Genomic DNA, 23,266 nt, shown 5'->3' with positions numbered 1-23,266 from the left:
TTCAATGATCAATTTTCTATTACATTTAAACACGTAAAATTTGTACGAATCGTCCGTATAATATAATATCACGATCAATTGTTAATAATAATAATAATAATAATAATAATAATAATAATATACATTATTTGTTTGAAATTTTCTATTGGTTCTGTAACGCATATGCAAATCTTTTTTTTTATATTTGTATAAATTATTTAAAGTATATTATGTGCAATTATTGTTATCAGCATATTATTTTATTTATTATTTATTATTTTATTTATTATTAGGTGTTTCTTATCAGTCAATTTTTGACGAAACATTTTTATCACACTTTGCCAAACGTTGTTGTCTACTTTTCCGAATCGTACAAGAAACATTTTAAGATCCACCAAATTTTTTTTTTAATAAGTAAAGTAAAATATGAAGATTGTAGAAATGCAAAATAAAGATATATCTGTTAACTTAGAAAAAAAAAAAAATAATAAAAATCAATCTTTCGTAAAGAAAACGATCTTGGTTGTCCGATCATCCGTACAAAATTTGTACCTTTGTGGTTAATCGGTTAACACGACGACGAACTAGGGTGGTGTGCGCGCGTTGCTTGGCATATTCAAGGTTATCGTTTCCACCAGAGTACATAAGCTAAAAGAGAGCAGAGGGTAGTTCGAGAAAAGTGTGATGGTGGTAGTGGTGAAAACCGTATGTTGTAGTAGTAGTAGTAGTAGTATAACCCCGTCTAATCAAATCTATAAAACTATATTCTCTTTTACTCTTTGTTATCTATCGAAACATTTCAAACTCGTGAGAACAATAAAGAGAAGAGAAGAGAAGAGAGAGAGAGAGAGAGAGAGAAAAAAACACGAAATAGGATAAAAAAAAAGAAATACAAAATAAAAAAAGTGACGCGACCTTGAGTCAGGGGTAGGAAGGTCACTTACGTTGGATGAGAGAGTCGATACGACGAGGGTTTCTCTCTCTATCTATCGTTTTCGCAAGAGAAAGATAAAATGATAAAGAAAGAGAGAGAGAAAGAGAGATAGATAGATGCATGATACAGGGAAATAGAAAGAAAACGAAGTTAACCCTTAAAAAAGGCCAAAAAAATTCACCCAAGGAAAAAAGAAACGAAGATATGAGATTCAGCAGCTAGCAGCAGAGATAGAAAGAAAAAAGGATAAAGTTGAAAAAAAGAAAAACAGGGTGTTGTTAGGCACACGAGGGATGAGGAAGTTCATAGGACACATCACATCACAGAGGTTGCCGTCGGTCAGCTCCCGACGATGATGATTTTGGTGCGGACTTATGGGTGATAGCGAGATGAGAGGAGTAAAGTGGCAGGGTGCTTGCTAGGAGAGGGTATCTGTGATGAAGGGAAAGGGGGAAGGGTTGGAAAGAGGGGTTGGAGTCTCGGTGGCGCGGATTCGTGGCTGATCGATGCGACAGCAGTGCCGGCAGATGGCGTAGACGTAGAGGTGGATGCAAAAGGGGTAATAGGGGGTTGGAAAGAGGTGGCAGTGGCCCTGCACTCTCCTCCTCCTCCTCCTCCTCTTTTTAACCCTCCTCCTCTTCCAACGTTCTTCTACTATACCCCACTACTTCCACCACCACCACCACCATCAGTTACCACCACTACTATTATCATCATATAACCCATCACCAACAGTATACCAGCTTCAGAATACTACTACCCCGTGTACGCACGTACTAACCAAACGGCGCACGTTGGAGTAAAACGGCGCAGATTTTCGAGAAGAGGACGACCACGATCACGATCACCACGACTACGACTACGACTACGACTACGACACGACGAGAACGGACTTTCTCTCTTTTCCCTCCTCTCAGTTCTCGCCTGGATACCGTCCGGTTGAGAGGTAGGCCGGCCTCCGGGAGTACAGAGTGTGACACCTTCTCTCTTTCTCACTCGTGTGCAACACGCAAACTCTTATACGACATACAACACCATCACCTTCACCATCATCATCATCATCATCATCATCATCATCATCATCATTATTATCGTCATTAACTTCACATACTTTGGTTATACACATATCATATATAGAAAGAGAGAGAGAGAGAGAAAGAGAGAGAAAGACATACACATAGCCTACACACATATACACATACATTTATATATAGTTTAAACACGAATACACAGGATCCTCTTCTCCTTCTGTTACTCCACGGTGATGGCCGAGCTTTCGCGACAGTCACGCGTTATGTTCAATCGTAAGATAGTTTCGTTACTCGACAAGGTATCATCGTGACGACGATTACTCCTCTTATCGATAAAGAGGAAAGATATCACCACCGACGATAACACTCTCTTGTGTTTGGTGATTCCCTTTGACAAAGTGCCGAAATAATAACTGTGATCGTTCGTTCGTTATCTTCGAATTCTCTTCTTCTTCTTCTTCTTCTTCTTCTTCTTCTTCTTATCTTATTATTATTGTTTATTATTATTTATTTTTTTATATATATTACGAGAGTGTTTTGTGTGTTTCTACGTGTGTATGTTCTCTCTCTTTTTTTCTGTGAGTGTGTGTGTGTGTGTGTGCGTGCGTATGGGGATCTTTCACTCTTTCTCTTATTATATTTGTCATTGTCGGATTGTCTTTCAGTCACGTGGTGGACCTTGCTTGGGAATTCTTTTACTTTATGAGAAATATATTTAAGTTAACCTTGAGATTTTTTTTTTAATTAATTAATTAATTTCTAGACCAACGTAGTTCGCGTGGACAAAATGATTGTTTTATTTAGTTAACTTTTGATAAGTTAGGCCATGTACTGAACTGAACTGAACTGAACTGAATTGAACTGAATTGAACTGAACTGAAGTTGTTGTCTTCGTTCGTTAATTCGTTTTTTTTTTTTAATTTTCTCTGATTTGTGGAAATGATCTCAGAAATGAGATTTGCTATGTGTATGGAGAGATGTTGAGGGAGGGTTGGTGGGTGGAAAGGATCGAGTTATCTCAACGAAGATAATTAGTTTCTGTTTTCTTCGTCATCCCTCTTTTTTATATTTCTTTTTTTTTTTCTTTTATTCTTTTTCGTATCCAATCCTTCTTTTCTTTCTCTCCGGAGGACGTAGCAATTTTCTTATCCCTTTCCGCTTCCGTAGGCGTCGTGTAATCGCCCGAGGGACTGTCCTCGGCCAGTATGCCAAAAATAGACACCTTAAGATTGGCATACAGGTGCTTCTGAGATATCTCTTATCTGTCTCTTTTTATTTGTTTTTTATTTATTTATTTATTTATTTTTTTTTTAAATTATTTTCTTTCACTTCTCATCTAAGTATTAATCAAAATATCAATCTAATAATAATTGGTTTTATATTATAATTAATTTGTATTATTTATATTTTATTTTATTGTTATTTTATAATTTATTTGTATTATTTATATTTTATTTTATTGTTATTTTATAATTTATTTGTATTATTTATATTATATTTTATTAATATATTGTAATTAATTTTTATATTATAATAATTATTTTTTATAGAATAATATTAAAATATCAATCTATTAATAATTGGTTTTATATTATAATTAATTTGTATCATTTCTATTATTTTTTATTATTTATATTAAAATATATTATACTAAATATTTTATTACTATATTATAAATAATTTTTATATTATAATAATTATTTGTTATAGAATAATATTAAAATATTAAACTAATAATAATTGTTTTTGTATTATAATTAATTTGTATTATTTGTATTCTATTTTATTATTATTTTAGAATTTATTTGTATTATTTATATTATATTTTATTAATATATTAAAATTAATTTTTTATATTAATAATTATTTCTTATAAAATAATATTAAAATATCAATTTAATAATTAGATTGATATTAATATGATTAGGATCGTAATAAAACATTTCTAATTCTAAAAAAAAAAAAAAAAAAATTGATATCTGATAGGGCATTACAGGGCATTCGAATCAAAGAAAAGAAAAATGTTTTCAATTACACTTTGATAAAGTTTTGCAGTTTTGTTTCTCACACTTGATGGTAGTGATGTTGACTTTAAATTACAATTCAAATAACCTTTTCCCTTTTCTTTCACCCTTTAGATATTATTATCTCTTTAAAACAAATGTCAACAGGTGAAATGTATAAATAATAGGATCGTTTGTGAGAATTTACTTTCTACTCGAGTGTTTTTATCATTCGAAGAAAAATGAAGTCTCCAAGAACAAATAGAAGGACCCCTTTCTCCCTCCCCCCTCCCTTCGCCCCCCAAAAAAATTGAATACAAAATAAGGGAATAAATTTTCTCAAGGTTGTTCCTGTTTTTCTTCCTTTAACTTAGATTGATACGAAAAAAAATAAAAAAAAAAAAAAGAGAATTATTTAATGAAAGAATAAAATGAAATAAAAAAATACACGACAGATGAGGGTTGCTGCTAGGTGCTTGGTAAGAGGGTGAAAGTGTGTAGAGGGTGAGATTTACATGGAAAATACTTCGTGCAATGAACATACCTACGCGTTTGAAAATAAGTCGAATGCAACTTATAGGCATGAAATGTCGAGAAGACTACGACGACAGGCTGCAAGCTCTCTGGTTGGTTGGTTATATGGTTGAGTTGGTTTTCAACTATTGTGAACCATTTCTAAGCCCTTGACAGAAGCTCGATGATGATTCGTTTGTTACTACGTCTGCCTGTAAAATTTTCTCAAGCCTAAGCTGCGAATCGAATATCTATCTTTCTCTCTCTAACACACTTTCTGAATGAGAGTTAAAGTAAAAGGAGGAATAACGTGTGAGAGAGAAAGCTCGACCAATATGGCTCGATGAGCTTATTCATATTCATCGTAATCGAGGATATGAACCATGCGACGACGACGACGACGACGACGACGACGACGCACATTCTTTGATTCTTTTTTTCTTCCTCCTCCTCCTCCTCCTCCTCCTCCTCCTCCTCCTCCTCCTCCGTAATTTGTCTTCTTATTATTTTTCATCTTTCTTCGAATCATAATGTATCGTATTCATTGCAATTTTTTATCTCATTACGAACCTTTTTATATTCGAATCGTCTCTGGGCTTGTTTTTTGTTCCTTTTTTTTTTGTTTTGTTTTGTTTATTATTTTCACCCTCGTATTATACAACAGTGTACGTTAAAAGGTATATTTAAATTACGTTAAAATCATTTTTAGTAAATTATTGCATTTTCTATGTGCGATATACGATGTAATAATTATTTGTAATATTTAAATTAATATCTTAACTTTTTTTTTTACTTTAATTAATTTTTAATTAATTAATTAATTAATAAATTAATTTTTATATCATAATTTTTGTACATATTACTTTTTATAATTAATTCTATATTAATTTTTATATATTATATTTTATATTAAATTTGATATATTAACTTTTGTATTATTTTTATATATTTATTATATACTAAATGATTTACTATATAATACTAAATTTATTACACACTTGTTATTAATAACAAATTATATAGTTCAATATCTATTCCTTTAATAATAATAAAAATTACAATAAATATACTAGTACATTAAAATATTTAATAATTACAAATAATATATACAATTTAAACCATCTCAATTTGATACAAAAAAGAAACAATCATAAACTTTAATTACGATTAAACGTTGAAAACAATTTAAAAGGTGAGAAAAAATCCGATCCTAGTGGTTTTACTTTTCTCTCTCCCCCCCCCCCCAAAAAAAATTCAATTAACCGCTCCCTTTTCCATTGGGGTTAGGGGTTGAAGGTGAGGGGGTTTGACTAACGTTGATTAATGTGAGACCAAGTGACATTTGGCCAGTTCAGGAGTCACCGGAAGCGCACTGTTAACGTCGCCACGTTTCTACCTGGTTTTATTGTATTTGCGTTCTTCGTTCAAAGATATCCATCCACCCTCCTTTTCCCCTTTCCTCCCTTGCACCTTCAATCGTAGTTCGTGCTTGGCTCTCGACGAGAGGAAGTTTTAACGTCAAAGTGCCTGTCACTCGAGACAACGCGATTTCTCTTCCCCTATTTTCACGTTTTCGAACGAAATGAATAAACCTCGGAGTGAGAGTGAATTTAAGAAAGGAAGAATGGGATGGAAGTAAACCCTTATCACACGATTTATCCTCGTTAATTTGGATGGGTCGTTCATTTGGTGAAAAGGGGCCTATATCCTCGCAAAGTAATTTCGATGAAACACAGTTTCTCCTTTTTTTCTATTTATCTATGTCATTCGTTTTTATCTTTCTCTCTCTCTATTTTTATTCTTTTTTTTTTTTTTAAGTCTTCTATCTTCGTCCTATCCTCGAAGAAAAGGGATAGGAAGGTAGGTGGTTGTAACCTTCCAACTAATGAAACGGTTGCGGATGATGCTTCAATTAGAACGTCGGTGACACGCGTGCAATTGCATTTCTCCGGCTAGTTTCTCTGTCTCTCTCTCTCTCTCTTCTTCCTTCATTCTACCCTTCCACCCTTCCACCCTTCTCGGTGTTAATTCATGCTCTCCCATATACATAATTAAATCCCTACGACCTTAATTCTGGATACGATCTAGTCTCACACGTCCATCTTCACTCTTTGTTACTATTATACTATGCTGTGTCTAATCTTACACGACAATTTTCCCCTTTCCCTTTGGAGGTATTTGCAATTTATGCATACATTTATACACGTGTGTATATGATGTGTTTTATGGATGTATGTATGTATGTAGAATGAAGAAGAAGTTTAAGATAAATGTTTGTGGAAAAAAGTATTCTATTAAATATAAAATATTACAATATTGTTATATATATTAATTGTATAATATATTATGTAATATAATAATATTATATAATAATTATATAATAATATATTTGATTTATATATTATATATATTCAATTTATAATTTAATTATATTTTTATATATAAAAAAATATATAATATCTACAGATATATAAATATATTGTGCAATTACATATATACATATATGTCACCCAAAAAACATGTATATTTACATTGAAAACATCGAGTTTACAGAACCTTTTTTTTTTTTTTTTGTTTCTGATTGAAATGAATGGAAAAGAAAACAATAGTAGGGGAAAGGAGGGGGGGGGAGTACGATAGGAAGATATGTATTTTTTTTTTCCCCCGATTGTCCTTTAGAACAGACTATCATTTTTTGATCGATCCAACCGTTGTTGACACCGTGAATGCTGTGTGAATCGTGAATTTTGGATAACGGGGATGAATCAAAAAAGAAAACACACAGCCACCCTTATCTGAAACTAAACTGTCGAGATTTTACAATGTCGTGGATAAAAAAAAAAAAAAAAAAAAAAAAACAACAGAAGCAAATCCTCGTCGATTCTTTTTCTTCAAGCAGCGTTTTGGGAACATTGCCAGACATTTTTATTATGGCCTAGCTAAATTCTAACATAGATAGATAGATAGATAGATAGATTTGTATCTTTCCTCTTTGACACTGGCATTTACCGATCTTTCTTCTCTTTTTTCTTTTTTTTTTTTTTCTATCCTATCGTTATTCTAAATAGATAAACAAAGTTTATTCTATCGTATCGTTTGATTGAAATTAAATATTCTTACCCTATCGTTGATTGAACAACGCTTTTAAATAATTCATCGAACTAGCGTTAATTAATCTGATCAGATTTTTTTCCTAATTTAACGATTCAACGATTCTTATCTTATCAGTTTAATAATATATAGATCAACGATTATTAATTAACATTGAACGAAACACAATTCGTGCATTTAATATTCTCAAATTAAATTTAACAAAAATAATCCATTACACAATTTCATGAACTTCAATTCGTGAACTTTAGATACACTCTAATATTAACATTGATATTTCTTTACTTGAGAAAGACAATCCATTAATGAGAGTGATAGAGAGAGAGCGAATGAGTGAGAGTGAAAGAGAGAGAGAGATAGAGAGATGTATACCTTGTGTACACCACAGGGTTGCTTTTGAAAGTGTGGAGGAGGACGTGTCAGGAGGATTTCGATAGAACAGGAGGAGAGGAGGAGAATAGAAGAGAAAATGTCGTTGACAAAATCTTAGAAAAAGAACGGACGGTGTTGAGGTTTAGGAGGAGGAGGAGGAGGAGTAGGTGGCGGGGGCGGGGGTGGTGGTACGTGTTCCGTGTGGAAAGTTATCTTCGTGTGAACGTAATAAAAGGTTGGAAAAAAGGAAGAGAAATAAGAAGAAGAAGAAGAAGAAGAGGAGCCAGTGAAAAGAAAAAGAAGAGAGAAGAAGAAGAAGAAGAAGAAAAAAAGTGTGGGGTGGTGGTCCGCGAGGGCCACGGCCATGGGGGAAGCGGCAGCATGTTTTCCGAGCTGTGCAGAGAGACTCTGCGGAAGGCAGCGGTGTGCTACAGTTCTGGTCGTACGGGAAGTCCCTCACCATCGCCACCAACGTCTCCGCCAGCATCACCCGCCAAGGAGGCAAAGATTCCTGCCAACCCTGATCTGGGAAATGTCCGTGGTACCGGATCCGAGTTTACCGGAAAACGCCAGACTACTACTACAGCAACAACAACAACAACAACACAGCCAGTCGAACTCCGTGACTTTAGGGAGTACGTTTATGCGCTCTCCCTTCGTCGCACTTGTCAACCTGAACCCGTTGTCGATGATCCGGTAGTAGTCAATCCGATAGTAACCGATAGCTATCGTTATCAATGTTACTCAACACACACACACACACACACACACACGACCCCAGCCCTAAAATCCAATTCCCCCCCTTTCTATAGCTCGTCTTCCCAATAGTTTGATTCGTAGATCCGATTATTTGTCTCCGGTAGCGTGTCGTTGATTCCACAACCTGTTGATTAACGATCTAACTCTTTAACAACCACCCTCCCCCCCCTTTTATTTTCTCATTTGTAATATCAAATGTGTATTATCCTCACATTTTATTTTTCTTATTGTCTGCTGCCTGTCTTTCTTTCTCTATCTATCATTCTTTATTTCTCTATCTTGTTCGATTTCCGTTTCCTATTTCTCTGCACCGATGAAAGCGCATAACGTGCTCCCGTAAAAAACGACATTCTTAGAAAGCGGCCAGCCATGCCGACGGACTTCAGCAAACGGTTGCCTGGACTCGAGGCAAGGGATTCCGGTAGACGACAACTCGACGAGTGCAAGTTCTCCGGAGGAGGAGGAGGAGGAGGAGGTGGCGGAAGTGGAGAAGGAGGAGGAGGAGGAGGAGGAGGAAGTGGTGGATGGGGTGGTGGTGGATGTGGGGGAGAATTCTACGATTATGGAAGACCCAGCTCGAGACTCGGCAGACAATCGGGACTCTCGTCCCCAGAATCGGAATCCGAATTTGACACCTCCGAGGACAACTCCTCGACGTCTGGCGACGAAGGTACACACACACACACACACACACAACAAAACCAAGGAACCAAAACCCTTTATTTTATTTTCAGCGATTTATTATGTTGTTTTTTTGTTGTTTTATTCCACCTCATTTTTTATTTTCCCTCAACTGGGTAACCGATTTGACTTTTGTCATTTTCTTCTTGTTCTTTTTTTTTTTTTAGTCTTTTTTTTATTCTATCATTTCCTTACTCTCTCTCTTTTTCTCTGGTATGAAATATTTTCTTCGAAAAAAAATAAAAAAAAAAATAAAAGAAACCTAAGAATCGAGATATCTTATCTCGAGTAGGTTTACTTTCTGTTGCAAACATTCTTCGTGTGTGGTTGGTAGCACATCATGTGTACATCTCTCTCGAGTACTTTTGTGATATATATATATATATACTCTGTGGGAACTTTTCACGAAGCTTTCAAAGTGCTTTTCTTCCTCATAAAATAGCCGAAAAAAAGAATAAGAGAGAAAGAGAGAGAGAGAGAGACAGACAGAAAGAGAGCTTTATGGTAAACCCTCTCAAACCGAGATCTTCTCGAGTCGGTGGTGAAAGCACTCGAAAAAAAAACCTTTGCTTCTGCGATTCGCGTGTAATCGTTCACGGATTTTCGTCGGATCTAAACAACCAACAGTAAAACAAAAACTGCTGTTCTTTACGCATATGCTCATATTGTTTTCTATGAATTGTTCGACGCCATCTCGCAATTAAGATGTGATAAAAAAAAAAAAGTAGAAGAAAAAATAGGAAAAACAAAAGAACCACATTCAAACCTACAATTATTATTATTATATATATATAATATTTTATTGTCTATGAATAATAATAATAATCATAATATATACCGTCATCTGTTAGAATCTTATCGAACTAACAAAGATAATCATGACCTCCTTGTTAATAAACAAATAATTCGCAATAAAATAATAATTATAATAAAATAATACTCCTATATTTCAAGTTGGATGAAACTGCACACAGTGTGCAAAATTTTATTCAAATTGGTTCAGTAGTTTAGGAGTCCATTGCGGACAAACAACGTGACACGTAATTTATATATATATATATACATACACGTTTTATTATTATATTTTCGTAAACAAAAATTGATCCATCTAATTAAATTAAAAAAAGAAAAAAAGAAGAAATACAAAATAACGAAGAATTGAAAAATATTATTCGATGATTGGGTGGTGATTGGGGCTGAGATAACAGGGTATTATCCAACGATTATAATTGGATTGAAGATACGTACGCATTATTTCATGGGACACTGGTAGTGATAATGATGGAATGGGTTGATTCATTGTGTATTCTTTTCAAAATAGTATCACCTGTTTCCAACTGACGTTTTCTACGATCGATAATCGGTTTGCCTCACCCCCCTCCCCTCCCCCATCTTTCTCACTCGTAAAACGATTGGAGGTGCTTTCCAGCAATGATATGATATCAGAATCGCGACAAAACAATGGAAATCAGCATTGGCATATATGTGTGTGTATGTGTGTATACCGATTGAAATTGTTTCGTGAAATCTTCGTTGGATCAACAGTCCCCTCCTCACCCTCACCCTCACCCTAGACCCCCACGAATGTTATCGATACATCTTGCATGCCATAGTAATAGGGACAAAGCCGAGGTTTTCATGGGTAACGCCTGTCGTTGATCAACGTTAATTGTTTTGTCGAAGAGACCTGTCGGCAGGCGTGAACAATATGTCCTTCTATGTAGTAGTTGATAATAGTAATAGTAGTAGTAGTTGTAGTTGCTGTTGTTAGGTTGGTATGACAGTATGTGAAATTGTGTATGCATGTATAAGTATATTGGTATATGAGTGTACACGTGTGAGATGCATGTGTGTAGCATGTGTGTTGCAAGGTGTTGAGAGAGAGAAGCTTTTATTATGTACACTCATGTGCAGTTTGCTTTCTCTCACATATATATATATATAGATACACATTTACTTTCTCACTTTCTCATTCTACCTGTTTCTCTTTCTCTCTCACTCATTCTTGTACTCTGAAGTATGGTTATAGTTTGTACGAGTTGTGAGAAGTAGTTTTGCCATTTGGTCTCTCGTAATAACACCCACTAACTTAGGTCGAATTGTCGATTATGACCACCGATATGCAACTTGATCCTAATGCGGTTTGCCATTCGAGGTGAACATCTTCCTTTTGGGGTCACATTTATCGACGATTCTATGTCCCTGCACTGTGTAGAATACAAAGTTTATATTGAATGCATATAATATTATTATGTTGCTGTAAATTATTCTTTTATGTAGTTTTTTTTTTTATATATATATATTTTTACTTGTTAGATAAAATAAAACGTATAACATATATATTAATATATATAATAATAACATATATATATATATATATATATATATATATATATATATATATATATTTTTTTCTTTTTAGATAATAAAACATATAACACATATATTAATTAACACCAAGTTAATACAATATAAACAAAATATAATATAAAATATAAATATTAATAAACGTCAAGTTAATATAATATAATTTAAATATTAATTAACACCAAATTAATATAATATAAACAAAATATAATATAAATATTAATAAACACCAAGTTAATATAATATAATCTAAATATTAATAAAAACACCAAGTTAATATAATATAAAATCTAAATATTAATAAAAACACCAAGTTAATATAATATAAAATCTAAATATTAATAAACACTAAATTAATATAATATAATTTAAATATTAATAAACACCATGTTAAATATATTATAAACAGTAAATAATAATATAATAAAAAATAAGCAAAAAATCTTTAAATAATAATTCCATGATATCAAAATAAAATAAAATAAAATAAAGAAAAGAACAATGACACAATAAAATCAACTCACCAAACAGACATTTCTCAACAAAAGTAATATGATATTTCGAATAAAAGTGGTGAAATGAAGGGATAGGTGTATAAAAAGGAAAACAACAAAATTCTCGGAATATTTTAACGAGGATTGAGGGGAGGATATGCATCAGTAGAACCAACGTCAATCGAATATTTTCGAGAAAAAGAAGAAAAAGGGGTTTGTCGACTCATCTTTCATCGAACTTTAGTTGTCTGTGTTTATCTATCGATAGAAAGAAAAAAAAGGAATAAACTCGTAAAAGTTATACGTGGGTGTTACCAATGGCTCATCTCTTACATTTCGACAGAATAATTTTTATCCTCGTGTCAGCTATCAGTCAATTTTATTTCTTCTTTTCATCTTTTTTTTTTTGTCTTCTATAAGAAAAAAGTTGTCCAAACCACGGACGACGACGACGACGACGACGACAAATCGCTGACTTTGGATTCCAATATCTGTTCACAACTCTCGTCTGTGTTTTTTTCCTTCTGCTGGCCTAAACATTTCGGTATAAAGTAAAAAAAAAAAAAAAAAAAGAAGTAAGATATGGAACTCTGGAAAGTGCAAGAAGTTCTTCGTTGGCAAAACCAGCCAGCTTTTAAAGATTTCGTCGATCTCGCATTTCCTTTAAACTATCTCGATGTAAAACTCGTGTCGTGTATACACACACATACACATACATACAAATGCTAGTGAGAATAATTGATCTTTAAGTTTGTTAGATTATAAATGAGGCCATAGTTATATTACGTATATATATATATATATATATATGTGCGTGTTGTTTTATGACTTTGTTGAATATCACGAGTTGTTTTCTATCCACGTTAGACATGATCATATTTTTCTTTGAAATTGGCTATAACTTAGAAACTTTGTTTTCTTCTCGTCCCCTTCTTCTCCGCAAGTTCATTTAGAACATTTTAATTTTGTTGTTAGTTATGAATTATTATACACTTTTCCTTTAATGTAATATATATTGTATGTAAGGTAATGTGTTTGGTTCTTATATAACACATATATTATTAGATATATATATTTTATCTATTTAAAATAATATAAATTATATAAAATATATTTATTATATTTTCTATTTAAAAATTACGTATAATATTTTTTTTATATATTTAATATATATAATATATTATTTTATTTTGATTTGTGTTTTATATATATATATATATATAAAAATAATAAATATAAAATATAAAATTAATAAAAAATTAATATAAAAATAAAATGTATATAAAACACATAATATATCAATTAAAATAAAATAAAAATAATAATAAAAAATAAATATAAAAATAATATATATATATATATATATATATATATATATATATATATATATATAAATAAAATATACATTAAAATAAAATCAAAACTATTAATTTCATACATAAGAAAATTAATTGAAAATAATTAAATAAAGAAAAAAAAAAAGGGTATCACGAAAGGGTCGATTAGGTATCTTCATACTTTAGTAACTTATTTTCTTCAAGGCCTCCTCCTTTTACATTGTTCTAAATCAACGAATTGCCCCCATTATAGTGAATGAAGGTGGAAGAGTAGGTATATTTTTGAAAGTCCATTTGAAGATACCAAATAACTTGGATCGTTTCCCCCTTTCTTCTTCTCTTTCTCTTTCTCTTTCTCTTTCTCTTTCTCTTTCTCTTTCTCTTTCTCTTTCTCTTTCTCTTTCTCTCTTTCTCTTTCCACTTTTAGCAAAAGGGTTTTCCATTGTCGCATTCCCTGGGCCGTATTGTCTACCCATCTTCTTCCGAGAAAACTGGTAGAGGATCGTTTTAGTAATTGAAACAAGTACGACGAGTGAGTGTGCCAATTATACACCTACCCCCACCCCCCCCCACCCCCCAACCCTCACCCTTTCGTCATAGTTTTAATATCCTTATTGTCGTTCATGAATCTGTAACTATCCGAGCAAATGATGATAATCTTCTATCTTTCTCTTTCTCTTTCACTAGTTTTCTCTCTCTCTCTCTCTCTCTCTCTCTCTCTCTTTCTCTTTGTTTAGAGACGAAGAGTTTGAGAGGTTTAACGTTGAAAAAGAATTGTTTTTTGTCTGTCTGTCTTCTCTATTATTAAACATCTAACAAAACCACCCTTACAGTCTGCACATTTTTCTCCTAACATTTCGTTGTTCTTCTGAAAAATTCGCAAAAAAATGTTTTCCTTCTATCTCTGTCTCTGTCTGTCTGTCTGTCTTTCTGTCTCTCTGTCTCTGTCTCTCTCTCTCTAAACCCTATTATTATTTTTTTAACTGAAATACTGTAATTTGTTGTCTTGTGTCTATTTCTGAATTATTTTCTTCTTTTTATTTATTTTCTAAATTATTTGGAAAAAGGTTGTGTTTCTGTCATTCGGTTTTAAATCAATGGGTTTAGATAGGAACGACATTTGTTTTTAAACTCCCTGTGTTGGTTTTTATTTATTTTTTTTATTTTTTTTATAAATTATTTGGAAAAGTCAATTATTATTTTTATAACTGGAATTTTTTCTATAATTTGTTGTTTGTCGTGTCTATTTCTGAATTATTTTCTTTTTATTTATTTTAGAAATTATTTGGCAAAAGTTATCTCGTTATTTAGTTTAAATCAACTATCAAAGTTCGCACGATATTTGTATATAAAAAATTACGTTTTTTTTTTTTTTTTTTTTTAGTTATTTTAATAATTTATTTAATTATAATAATAATAATTATTATTATTTTTATTATTATTATTTAATGACATTAGAAACTCGAAAGTTCATTGCCACAAATACTAAATCCAATTTATTTCATAGTCTAGTTTCTAATTAACTATTTAATTGTTTGTTAATAATTAGAAAATTAAAAACCTTTTTTTTTGGTTTATTCAGTTTCTTCTTTTTCCTCTCTTTACGATAATAAAATAGTAATAGTACAATATTCATGGTATTAGTATTGTACAATCCTACCAATCGTACCGTTTGTGTTTATCGTTCATTGACCCTTCCCCCACTCAACCCTTTTAAATAGAGGATTACGAAACTATGGAAACATTTTAAACGAATATAATGCAAATGTCTAATGTAAAGTTGAACGATAAAACTGTTAGGAGTTTCATTATCAGATGTCTTAAACTGAAAAGTTCTTTTGATAAGTTTCAGTTTTCCTGTCAAAAACAGACGAGATATCGTGCGAGTTCCATTGGTTGATGACGATGATGACGATCATGATAATGATAATGATAATGATAATGATAATGATAATGATGATGATGATGATGATGATGACGATCGGAAGAAATAGACGGAACTGGAGAAGATGGAAAAGGGGTGTATAGGGGGAAGAGGGGGAGGAAGAGGGGGTGGGAGTGGGGAGGAAGTGCACGTGTCTCGTTGGTTATTGGAACGATCGATTACGGTTCAGTCACGTGTACGCAAGTCAAATTTAATAGCTACCTATTGGCATTCGAACGTGATAGGCTCGATAGAAATTCCATGAATAGGATTTAATAAAAAAGAAAAAAGAAAAAAAAAGAAAAAAGAAAAATGAAAAAAGAAAAATGAAATAATCAATAGTAACCAAAAAGAAATAAAAACAACACATCACGATTCGTTCTGATGGGTGGGTGGTGGTGATGATTGGTGGATGGGTAGGTGAACTTTGATGAAACTTTTTACTCCTGGAATTTTTTTTTTTTTTTTTTTTTTAACTTTTTTCTTTTCGTGTAAAAAAAAGAAGCGTTGATTTTTCGATTTGTTACACGTAATACAAGAGAAACGAATTGATTGGGGTTTAACTGTAAAACCTTAACGTAACAGGTTTTTAATAAGAGTTTGATTTTTTTTTTTTTTTTTTTTAAGTTATTGAAGTGAAATGATGATTTATCAATTTGTTAGTCAAGTGTATATAAATAAAATAATATTTGAGAAATATTTTATATAATTGTTAGAAAGTCGAAGTAATAATTTATCTTATGGTAGAAATTTAATTAAAAATATTATCAACCGGTTATTATTATTAATTGAAACGCACACACACACACACACACACACACAAACATACGAAATTAAATTTAATTCGTTTTAAACAAATTCCCAAGTAACCGTAGATTTGTGCAAAATATTTTGTAAAATTGTATTTTTATTTTTTTTTTTTTTTAATTTATTTTACCAAATTTCTATATAATAATATAAAATTATATTATATTATATTATATTATTTCTAATAAAATAATTTCTATAGAATAATATGAAATTATAAATAATTAGAATTTTAAGCAGTTAACTTATACAGTTTACTTATAATAGAATTTTACTCTAAAAAAAAAAAAAAAAGAAATGATTTAACAATAAGATCAAATTCTCGTTTGTTAAAACTAGAAAAGAAAGTGTATATAAATAAATTACAATACTTGTTTTAACATCAATCAGATAAAAACGAGATGTGAAGATCCTCCAAGAATCTCAGAGCAGAGCAGTTGCAGTGAGTCAATGCATTTCTAAATAATTTCACCATTTGTATCTTGGCATGATAGAAAATCCTTGCTTAGTATCATTCCAGCTGGGACACGCCCAACTTTTTCGAGTGATCCAACATAACCAGAGAAATATAGTTCTTCTTCTTCTTCTTCTTCTTCTTCTTTTTATTTCATAAAAAGAAGAATATGTTTTGAACGACCTCATTTCTTTCAGTAATTACGTTCCTTTATTAAAATATTGAAATTGACTTAACCACCTCGAACACAGCACGTCATCGTACAAGTACTATGGTGTTGGTTCTGGTTCATATGCTGGTTCTGATGGTAATGGTAAACGGCTGGGGTGGGGTGGGGTGGGGGGAGGGTGATATTTACATAATTATTATCGTTTAAAGAAACTTCTTTTAGTCTGTTATATATTTCTTGTTTCACAGACACCCAAGTAACTGCTGCAAAACGTCGTTTGAAAAAACTTTTTCAAAAGTTTACATGAAAAATAAAGAAATGACTGACTAATCATTCAAAAAAAAAAAAAAACAAATAAATAGGAAAAACATAGAAATAAAGACGTGTTAGTCTAAACATGTGTATAACACATGTTTGTGTTGTGTGTGTGTGTTGTGTGAACAACACAGTTTGTTCATAAACTTTATACACTGCAACCGATATTACTTTGCAAAAGCATTTGCTATTTCGCGATGAACTTGTAATGAAATTCTATTTAAAGTTCAAACTGAACTATCATCAGGGTACTCTCTCTCTCTCTCTCTCTCTCTCTCTCTTTCTTACTCTTTTCAATCCCTCTTCTTCATTTTGGTTGCTCTTGTCATACTTAGGATCTCATTAACGTTTAAAATAAAATTAGTAGACAAATTCAAATGAAACGAAATGTAAATGGGATCTTTAATTAACCTTTTATTTTATTATACTACTTATTATTGAACTTTTACTTAACAAAGTGTATATACAATTGGATTGTTTTCAAATTATATATATATATACTTAATCTAACTTTTTGGAGAAATTGAGAATGTATATTATACAAATGTTTTATGAAAACAATTCCATTTCTACTTGGTAGAAATTGTTATTAATGTTTAAAACAAATACAATAATTATATAATATATAATAATAATAATAATAATAATAATAATAATAATAATACGAAATAATTTTGTATCTTACGAATTTATGTAATCATTTATAATTACATAATATATAATTAAATTAATAATTATAATTATATAATTATTATATACAATAAATATATATTTAATTAATATTATAATATTAAATATTATATAATATACAATTAAGTATATAATTTAATAATAAATTAAAATTCTAATTATTTAATTATATAAATATTTTTTTTGTTATATAAATTAAATAAATATATATTCTTTATATATATATATTTTATATAAAATATTAAAGCTTAATATTATAATATAATTTTAAATATTATTTTTCTTTTATATTTAAATTAAATACTCTTCTATAAAAAATAATAAAAATCATCACGAGTAAGAAATAAAATAATAAGAAGTGGGAGGAGCTTAGGAGTGGGGATTAAGATATCACGATACATATATCTATAAAATAAAAATGATTGGTCTTATCGATGTTACTTTTCTCGTAAACGATCAAGCAGCAATAGCTGCATTGTATGCTGGAATATTGCGATCCAATCATATGTGAAATCGTATGGAGGGTCTCACCGGATACTTTTCCATCTCATCGAATCCCCCTACGGCTTTCTCGGCTGACCCAATAGTATCCATGGATGGATACTATACCAATTGATAAGTCTGATATCGAGATTTTTATTATAAACGTTTCTATGCGTTTCAAAGCTCGTCAATCAATATTTCCATAAACAGTCAGAGCTATATAGTGAGTGGTTCCCCCCCCATAATATTTCAACTTCCTCCCCCCCCCTATTTTTCTCCCCCATATCGATGATATTATTTCGTATCATTGTATTATCTTCATCATCGTTATGAATGTTGATCATTTCGTTCATATTTGAATGGAATATATTTTGAATTGTTATGTTTGATAGTTGATGCAGTTTTTATCAATATTTTAACATTTATTATTTAATTTTTACATTAAGAATTTTTTTTTATGGAATATGGTTTTAGAAATTACATCGAAGGGGGGTGTTCTGTGTTTGAATCGTCAAGATCCGTTCTTCACGTAAACGGAATACTATGTCTGACTATTCTCAATCTACCTCAACTCCTCACCCTTCTATTTGTCGTTGCATCTAGGGAGAAATTAGTCAGAGAATATCTCGAATTCTCTCTTGGTATATCGAATTAAAACCCATTTGTCTTCTTCAGTATATATATATATAGGTATATAACATATATACAATTAGGCACGTGTAATTGCAATGGATCCTATTGTTCTCTATATATTCGTGCGGTTAACGTTAATATACGCGTGTCACTCATTTGGTTAATTTAACATTGTCAAGAAAAGTAATGAAACAATACATATATATATATATATCCATATCCATATTATATTACTATATTTTATACTATACTACATAATACTATATATTTATACTATACTATACATATATGTTTTTATTATATATTATTTAGTATATTATATATATATTTGTTTATTTAATAATTAAATAAATATTAATATTTATAATAATAATTTAATTATAAATTAATATAAATATGATATTTATTAAATAAAAATTATAAATAAATTATAAATATTATTTATTTATTAATAATTAGTTTCTTATTATTGTAGGATAAAATATAAAAATTATTATCATTTAGTAGTTACATTAAAATTGTAAATATATTATTGTAAATTTTAGTACATATAATATATAATATATGTTATATAACACATTGTACACACACACACACACACACACAATTAACAAGAGGTAAATGATAGATTAGTTACTTTGTCAAAACCTATTATTTTATTTATAAAAAAAGAAAAATTGTTAATTATTGATCAAACAATTTTCGAATTGAGTCCTTTAATATTTAAAAAAAAATAAAAAGTTAATTAATCGTATTTAAATAATAATTAAAATGAATAATTAATCAGTGTGTTAGAATTGTTATAATACTCTTTTACTTAATTTCGAATAGATGAGACGAATAAAAAAGGACCAATCAAAATAGCTCATCATCTATGTTAGAAATAGATCGACGAAAGGATGAGGTATCGTGTCTCCTCCTATTTATCTATTGTAAGAAAATGGAAGAATCCGTGGAAAACATAACACACCATCACCACCACCACCACAACTACAACACAACACAACAACCATCACCAAACCAACTCATTCTTTCTAATCGGTTGACCTATTTTTTCTTTTTTTTTCTTTTTCTTTTTCTTTTTTCTTTCTCTTCCTCTTTCTCTGTCTCTTCCTTTTTCATAGATCGAGAGGCCCCCTTATTTCACATTTTTTTTTTTTTTTTTTTTTTTTTTACGGTGATAGAAGCGTAGAAGGATGAGGAAATATTTTGTTGTTGCCTGTGGGTGGAGGAGGAGGAGGAGGAGGATGATCATAGTTTTGCGCCAATTGAAATACGCCAAGGAGGTGGTAGTAGTCGTCTTCGTTGTCGTGACAAAGAGAATACGACACTGAAGAAAAAAGAAAAAAGAGGACCTTTGTGGTTTGGTATTTGAGTAATAGGTAAACTACCCCTTTTCTTCTCTTCCTCCTCTTCCTCGTCTTTCTCTTTCTCTTCTTCTTCTTTTTCTTTATTTTCTTCTTTCCTTTTATATTTTTCGATAAGATTTCTCAGATACTTTTTTTAATATCTTTTTTCTTATACGTGTTTAACAATAATAATAATAATAATAATAAAAGAGAAATAAAAAGATAGAAAAGTATAGAGAAAGATATGAATTCGGTGATTTTAAAAAGGGCCAATTTGTTTCCTTTTTTTTTCCAGACCTTTGCACATTGCTATTATAAATTATTAATTATTATTTAAAAAGAATGATTTGTATTCTTTCTATTTATTGAATATACAGTAGAATATCATTTTAAAAGGGCCAATATTTGTTTTTTTTTTTTGATACCTTTGCTCATTGCTATTATACATTGTTATTAATTATTTAAAAAAAAATTATTTATATTCCTTCTATTTATAGAATATAAAATACAGTAGAATATCATTTTAAAAGGGCCAATATTTTTTATTTTTTTTTTTATATCTTTGAACATTGCTATTATATATTATTAATTATTTAAAAAAAAATTATTTATATTCCTTTTATTTATAGAATAAAATACAGTAGAATATAATTTTAAAAGGGCCAATATTATTTTTTTTTAGATCTGTGCACATTGCTATTATATATTATTAATTATTATTTTAAAAAATTATTTACACATTCCTTGTATTTATATTTTTTCTATTTATAGAATATACAGTAGTAAAATATCATATTAAAAAGATTACTACTTTTTTTTTTTTTTTTTTTTTTAGATCTGTGCACATTGCTATTATAAATTATTAATTATTATTTAAAAAAATTATTTACACATTCCTTGTATTTATATTCGTTCTATTTATAGAATATACAGTAGTATATAATTTTAAAAGGGCCAATATTTTTTATTTTTTTTTGATACCTTTGCTCATTGCTATTATACATTGTTATTAATTATTTAAAAAAAAATCATTTATATTCCTTCTATTTATAGAATATAAAATACAGTAGAATATCATTTTAAAAGGGCCAATATTTTTTATTTTTTTTTTTTATATCTTTGAACATTGCTATTATATATTATTAATTATTTAAAAAAAATTATTTGTATTCCTCCTATTTATAGAATAAAATACAGGAGAATATAATTTTAAAAGGGCCAATATTATTTTTTTTAGATCTGTGCACATTGCTATTATACATTATTAATTATTATTTAAAAAAATTATTTACACATACCTTCTATTTATATTCTTTCTATTTATAGAATATACAGTAAAATATCATATTAAAAAGATTACTACTTTTTATTTTTTTTTATTTATTTTTTTTTTTTTTAGACCTTTGCACAATGCTATTATACATTATTAATTATTATTAAAAAAAAAAAAAAAAAAAAAAAAAAAATGATTTATATACTCCTTCTATTTATAAAATACAGTAGGAATATCATTTGACAAGTACAAATGTAAAACGAAAAGATATCATTTTAATATTCCATAGATTGTAGATAATAAACACGGGAAATGATATACTCCATCTTATACGTTTCACACGTACACGTTTAATATTCTTAAACTCGATATCACGTAAATCCTTACTGCAGGTGTGCACACCTGTTCTTTACGTGGTAATGGTAATCCAAATGCGAAATACGGTCGGCAGATGTAACTACTACCACTACTACTACTACTACTATTATTATTATTACTACTCTTTTTTTCGATAGGTAGTAACTTTTTTTTTTTTAACATTCCTCTCTCTCTCTCTCTCTCTTTTTTTTTTTACCCTAGAGATTTGCTAGTCATTTAAAGGAAATCCGCGAATATTGCCGTGTGCACATGGTGCTTCTGCTTCTGCTTCTGCTGCTGCTGCTGCTGCTGCTGCATGCCGGCAGGAAGCTTTCCTTTTACTCAGGAAAAAAAAAGAGAGAGAGAGAGAGAGAGAGATATGTTATCGCGAACGTATATTTGACTAGTTACACATACATACATACAGTTATATACTTATATACATATACAGATTTTAGTTATTCCTCTTGAATATGTACACACATACACACAGATGCATTGATGAGTTGAACGGAGTGCGAAATGGGGTGGATTCGGTCCGATACGATGGAAAGAGAGGAGGGGGGGGGTGGTTTACTTCCGTTAGACCGTTGGATAAGCCTGCTTTTGTTTCGAAAAAATTCAAGTGAGTCCATGAGAAAAGTATGCGTGTATTTGTATGTGCATGTGTATGAGAAAAAAAGAGAGAGAGAGAGAGAGAGAGAGAGAGAAATGAACGTACATTTTTCACTTTTTTTTACCCCCGTTTTTCTTTCCTTTTTTTTTTACTTCTTTTCTTTTTTTTTCTCTCTCTCTTTCTCTTTTTTTTTTCATTTTCGTTTCTTTCAGCATAGCGTTAGTTTGGAATCCTCTAGGTAGATCCTTTATTTTTATCTCTCTTTCTCTCTCTCTTTCTGTGACGAGAAAACTCATCGATGAGACGCAAGAACGTGCTGCTTTCATCCTGACCCATTTTCTTTTTTTTTTTTCTTCTTTTTTTTATGTTTTTTTATCTGCTCATCCTCCTGTAGAACACAAGAGAAAGTTTTTTTTATTTTTTAATTATTATTATTATTATTTCAACTGTATCCAGATGACTTTTGATATACGTTCAAAGAAAAAAACACTCTTACGAATACAAATAAATAGGGGATATCTAGTTATATTTGGGGGATGTTTTTTTTTTATAAATTTATGATTTATTTAAGAATATTTATTGAGGAGTTATAAATGAATCAAAGATTGTACGAAG

General features: G+C 30.2%; 1 protein-coding gene across 29 annotated transcripts in view; it reads left to right on the top strand.

Moving 5' to 3' along the window:
* Positions 1–23,266, top strand: part of LOC107064664 (uncharacterized) — a 183,496-nt gene that overhangs the window by 78,282 nt on the left and 81,948 nt on the right. For 4 of the 29 annotated variants that reach the window (XM_089171059.1, XM_089171056.1, XM_089171049.1 and 1 more), the window contains exons 1-3: positions 1,896–2,365; positions 7,960–8,639; positions 9,059–9,372. The exons of 9 other annotated variants lie outside the window; for them this stretch is intronic. In XM_089171059.1, the coding sequence (XP_089027185.1) occupies positions 8,308–8,639; positions 9,059–9,372 (646 nt within the window). In that variant the 5' untranslated portion in view covers positions 1,896–2,365; positions 7,960–8,307. Of the gene's footprint in view, positions 1–1,696; positions 1,860–1,890; positions 2,370–2,481; positions 2,500–7,959; positions 8,640–9,058; positions 9,373–23,266 lie in introns of those variants that run through there. 16 more of the 29 variants (XM_089171054.1, XM_089171051.1, XM_089171048.1 and 13 more) reach the window with 12 other exon arrangements.

Source organism: Polistes dominula, unplaced genomic scaffold (genome assembly GCF_049000335.1).
Source record: "Polistes dominula isolate Pdom_NZ unplaced genomic scaffold, Pdom_raw_medaka contig_31, whole genome shotgun sequence".
Classification (NCBI taxonomy): Eukaryota; Metazoa; Arthropoda; class Insecta; order Hymenoptera; family Vespidae; genus Polistes; species Polistes dominula.
The sequence above is the reverse complement of the archived record's forward strand: the minus strand, read 5'-3'. Positions and strand labels throughout refer to the sequence as shown.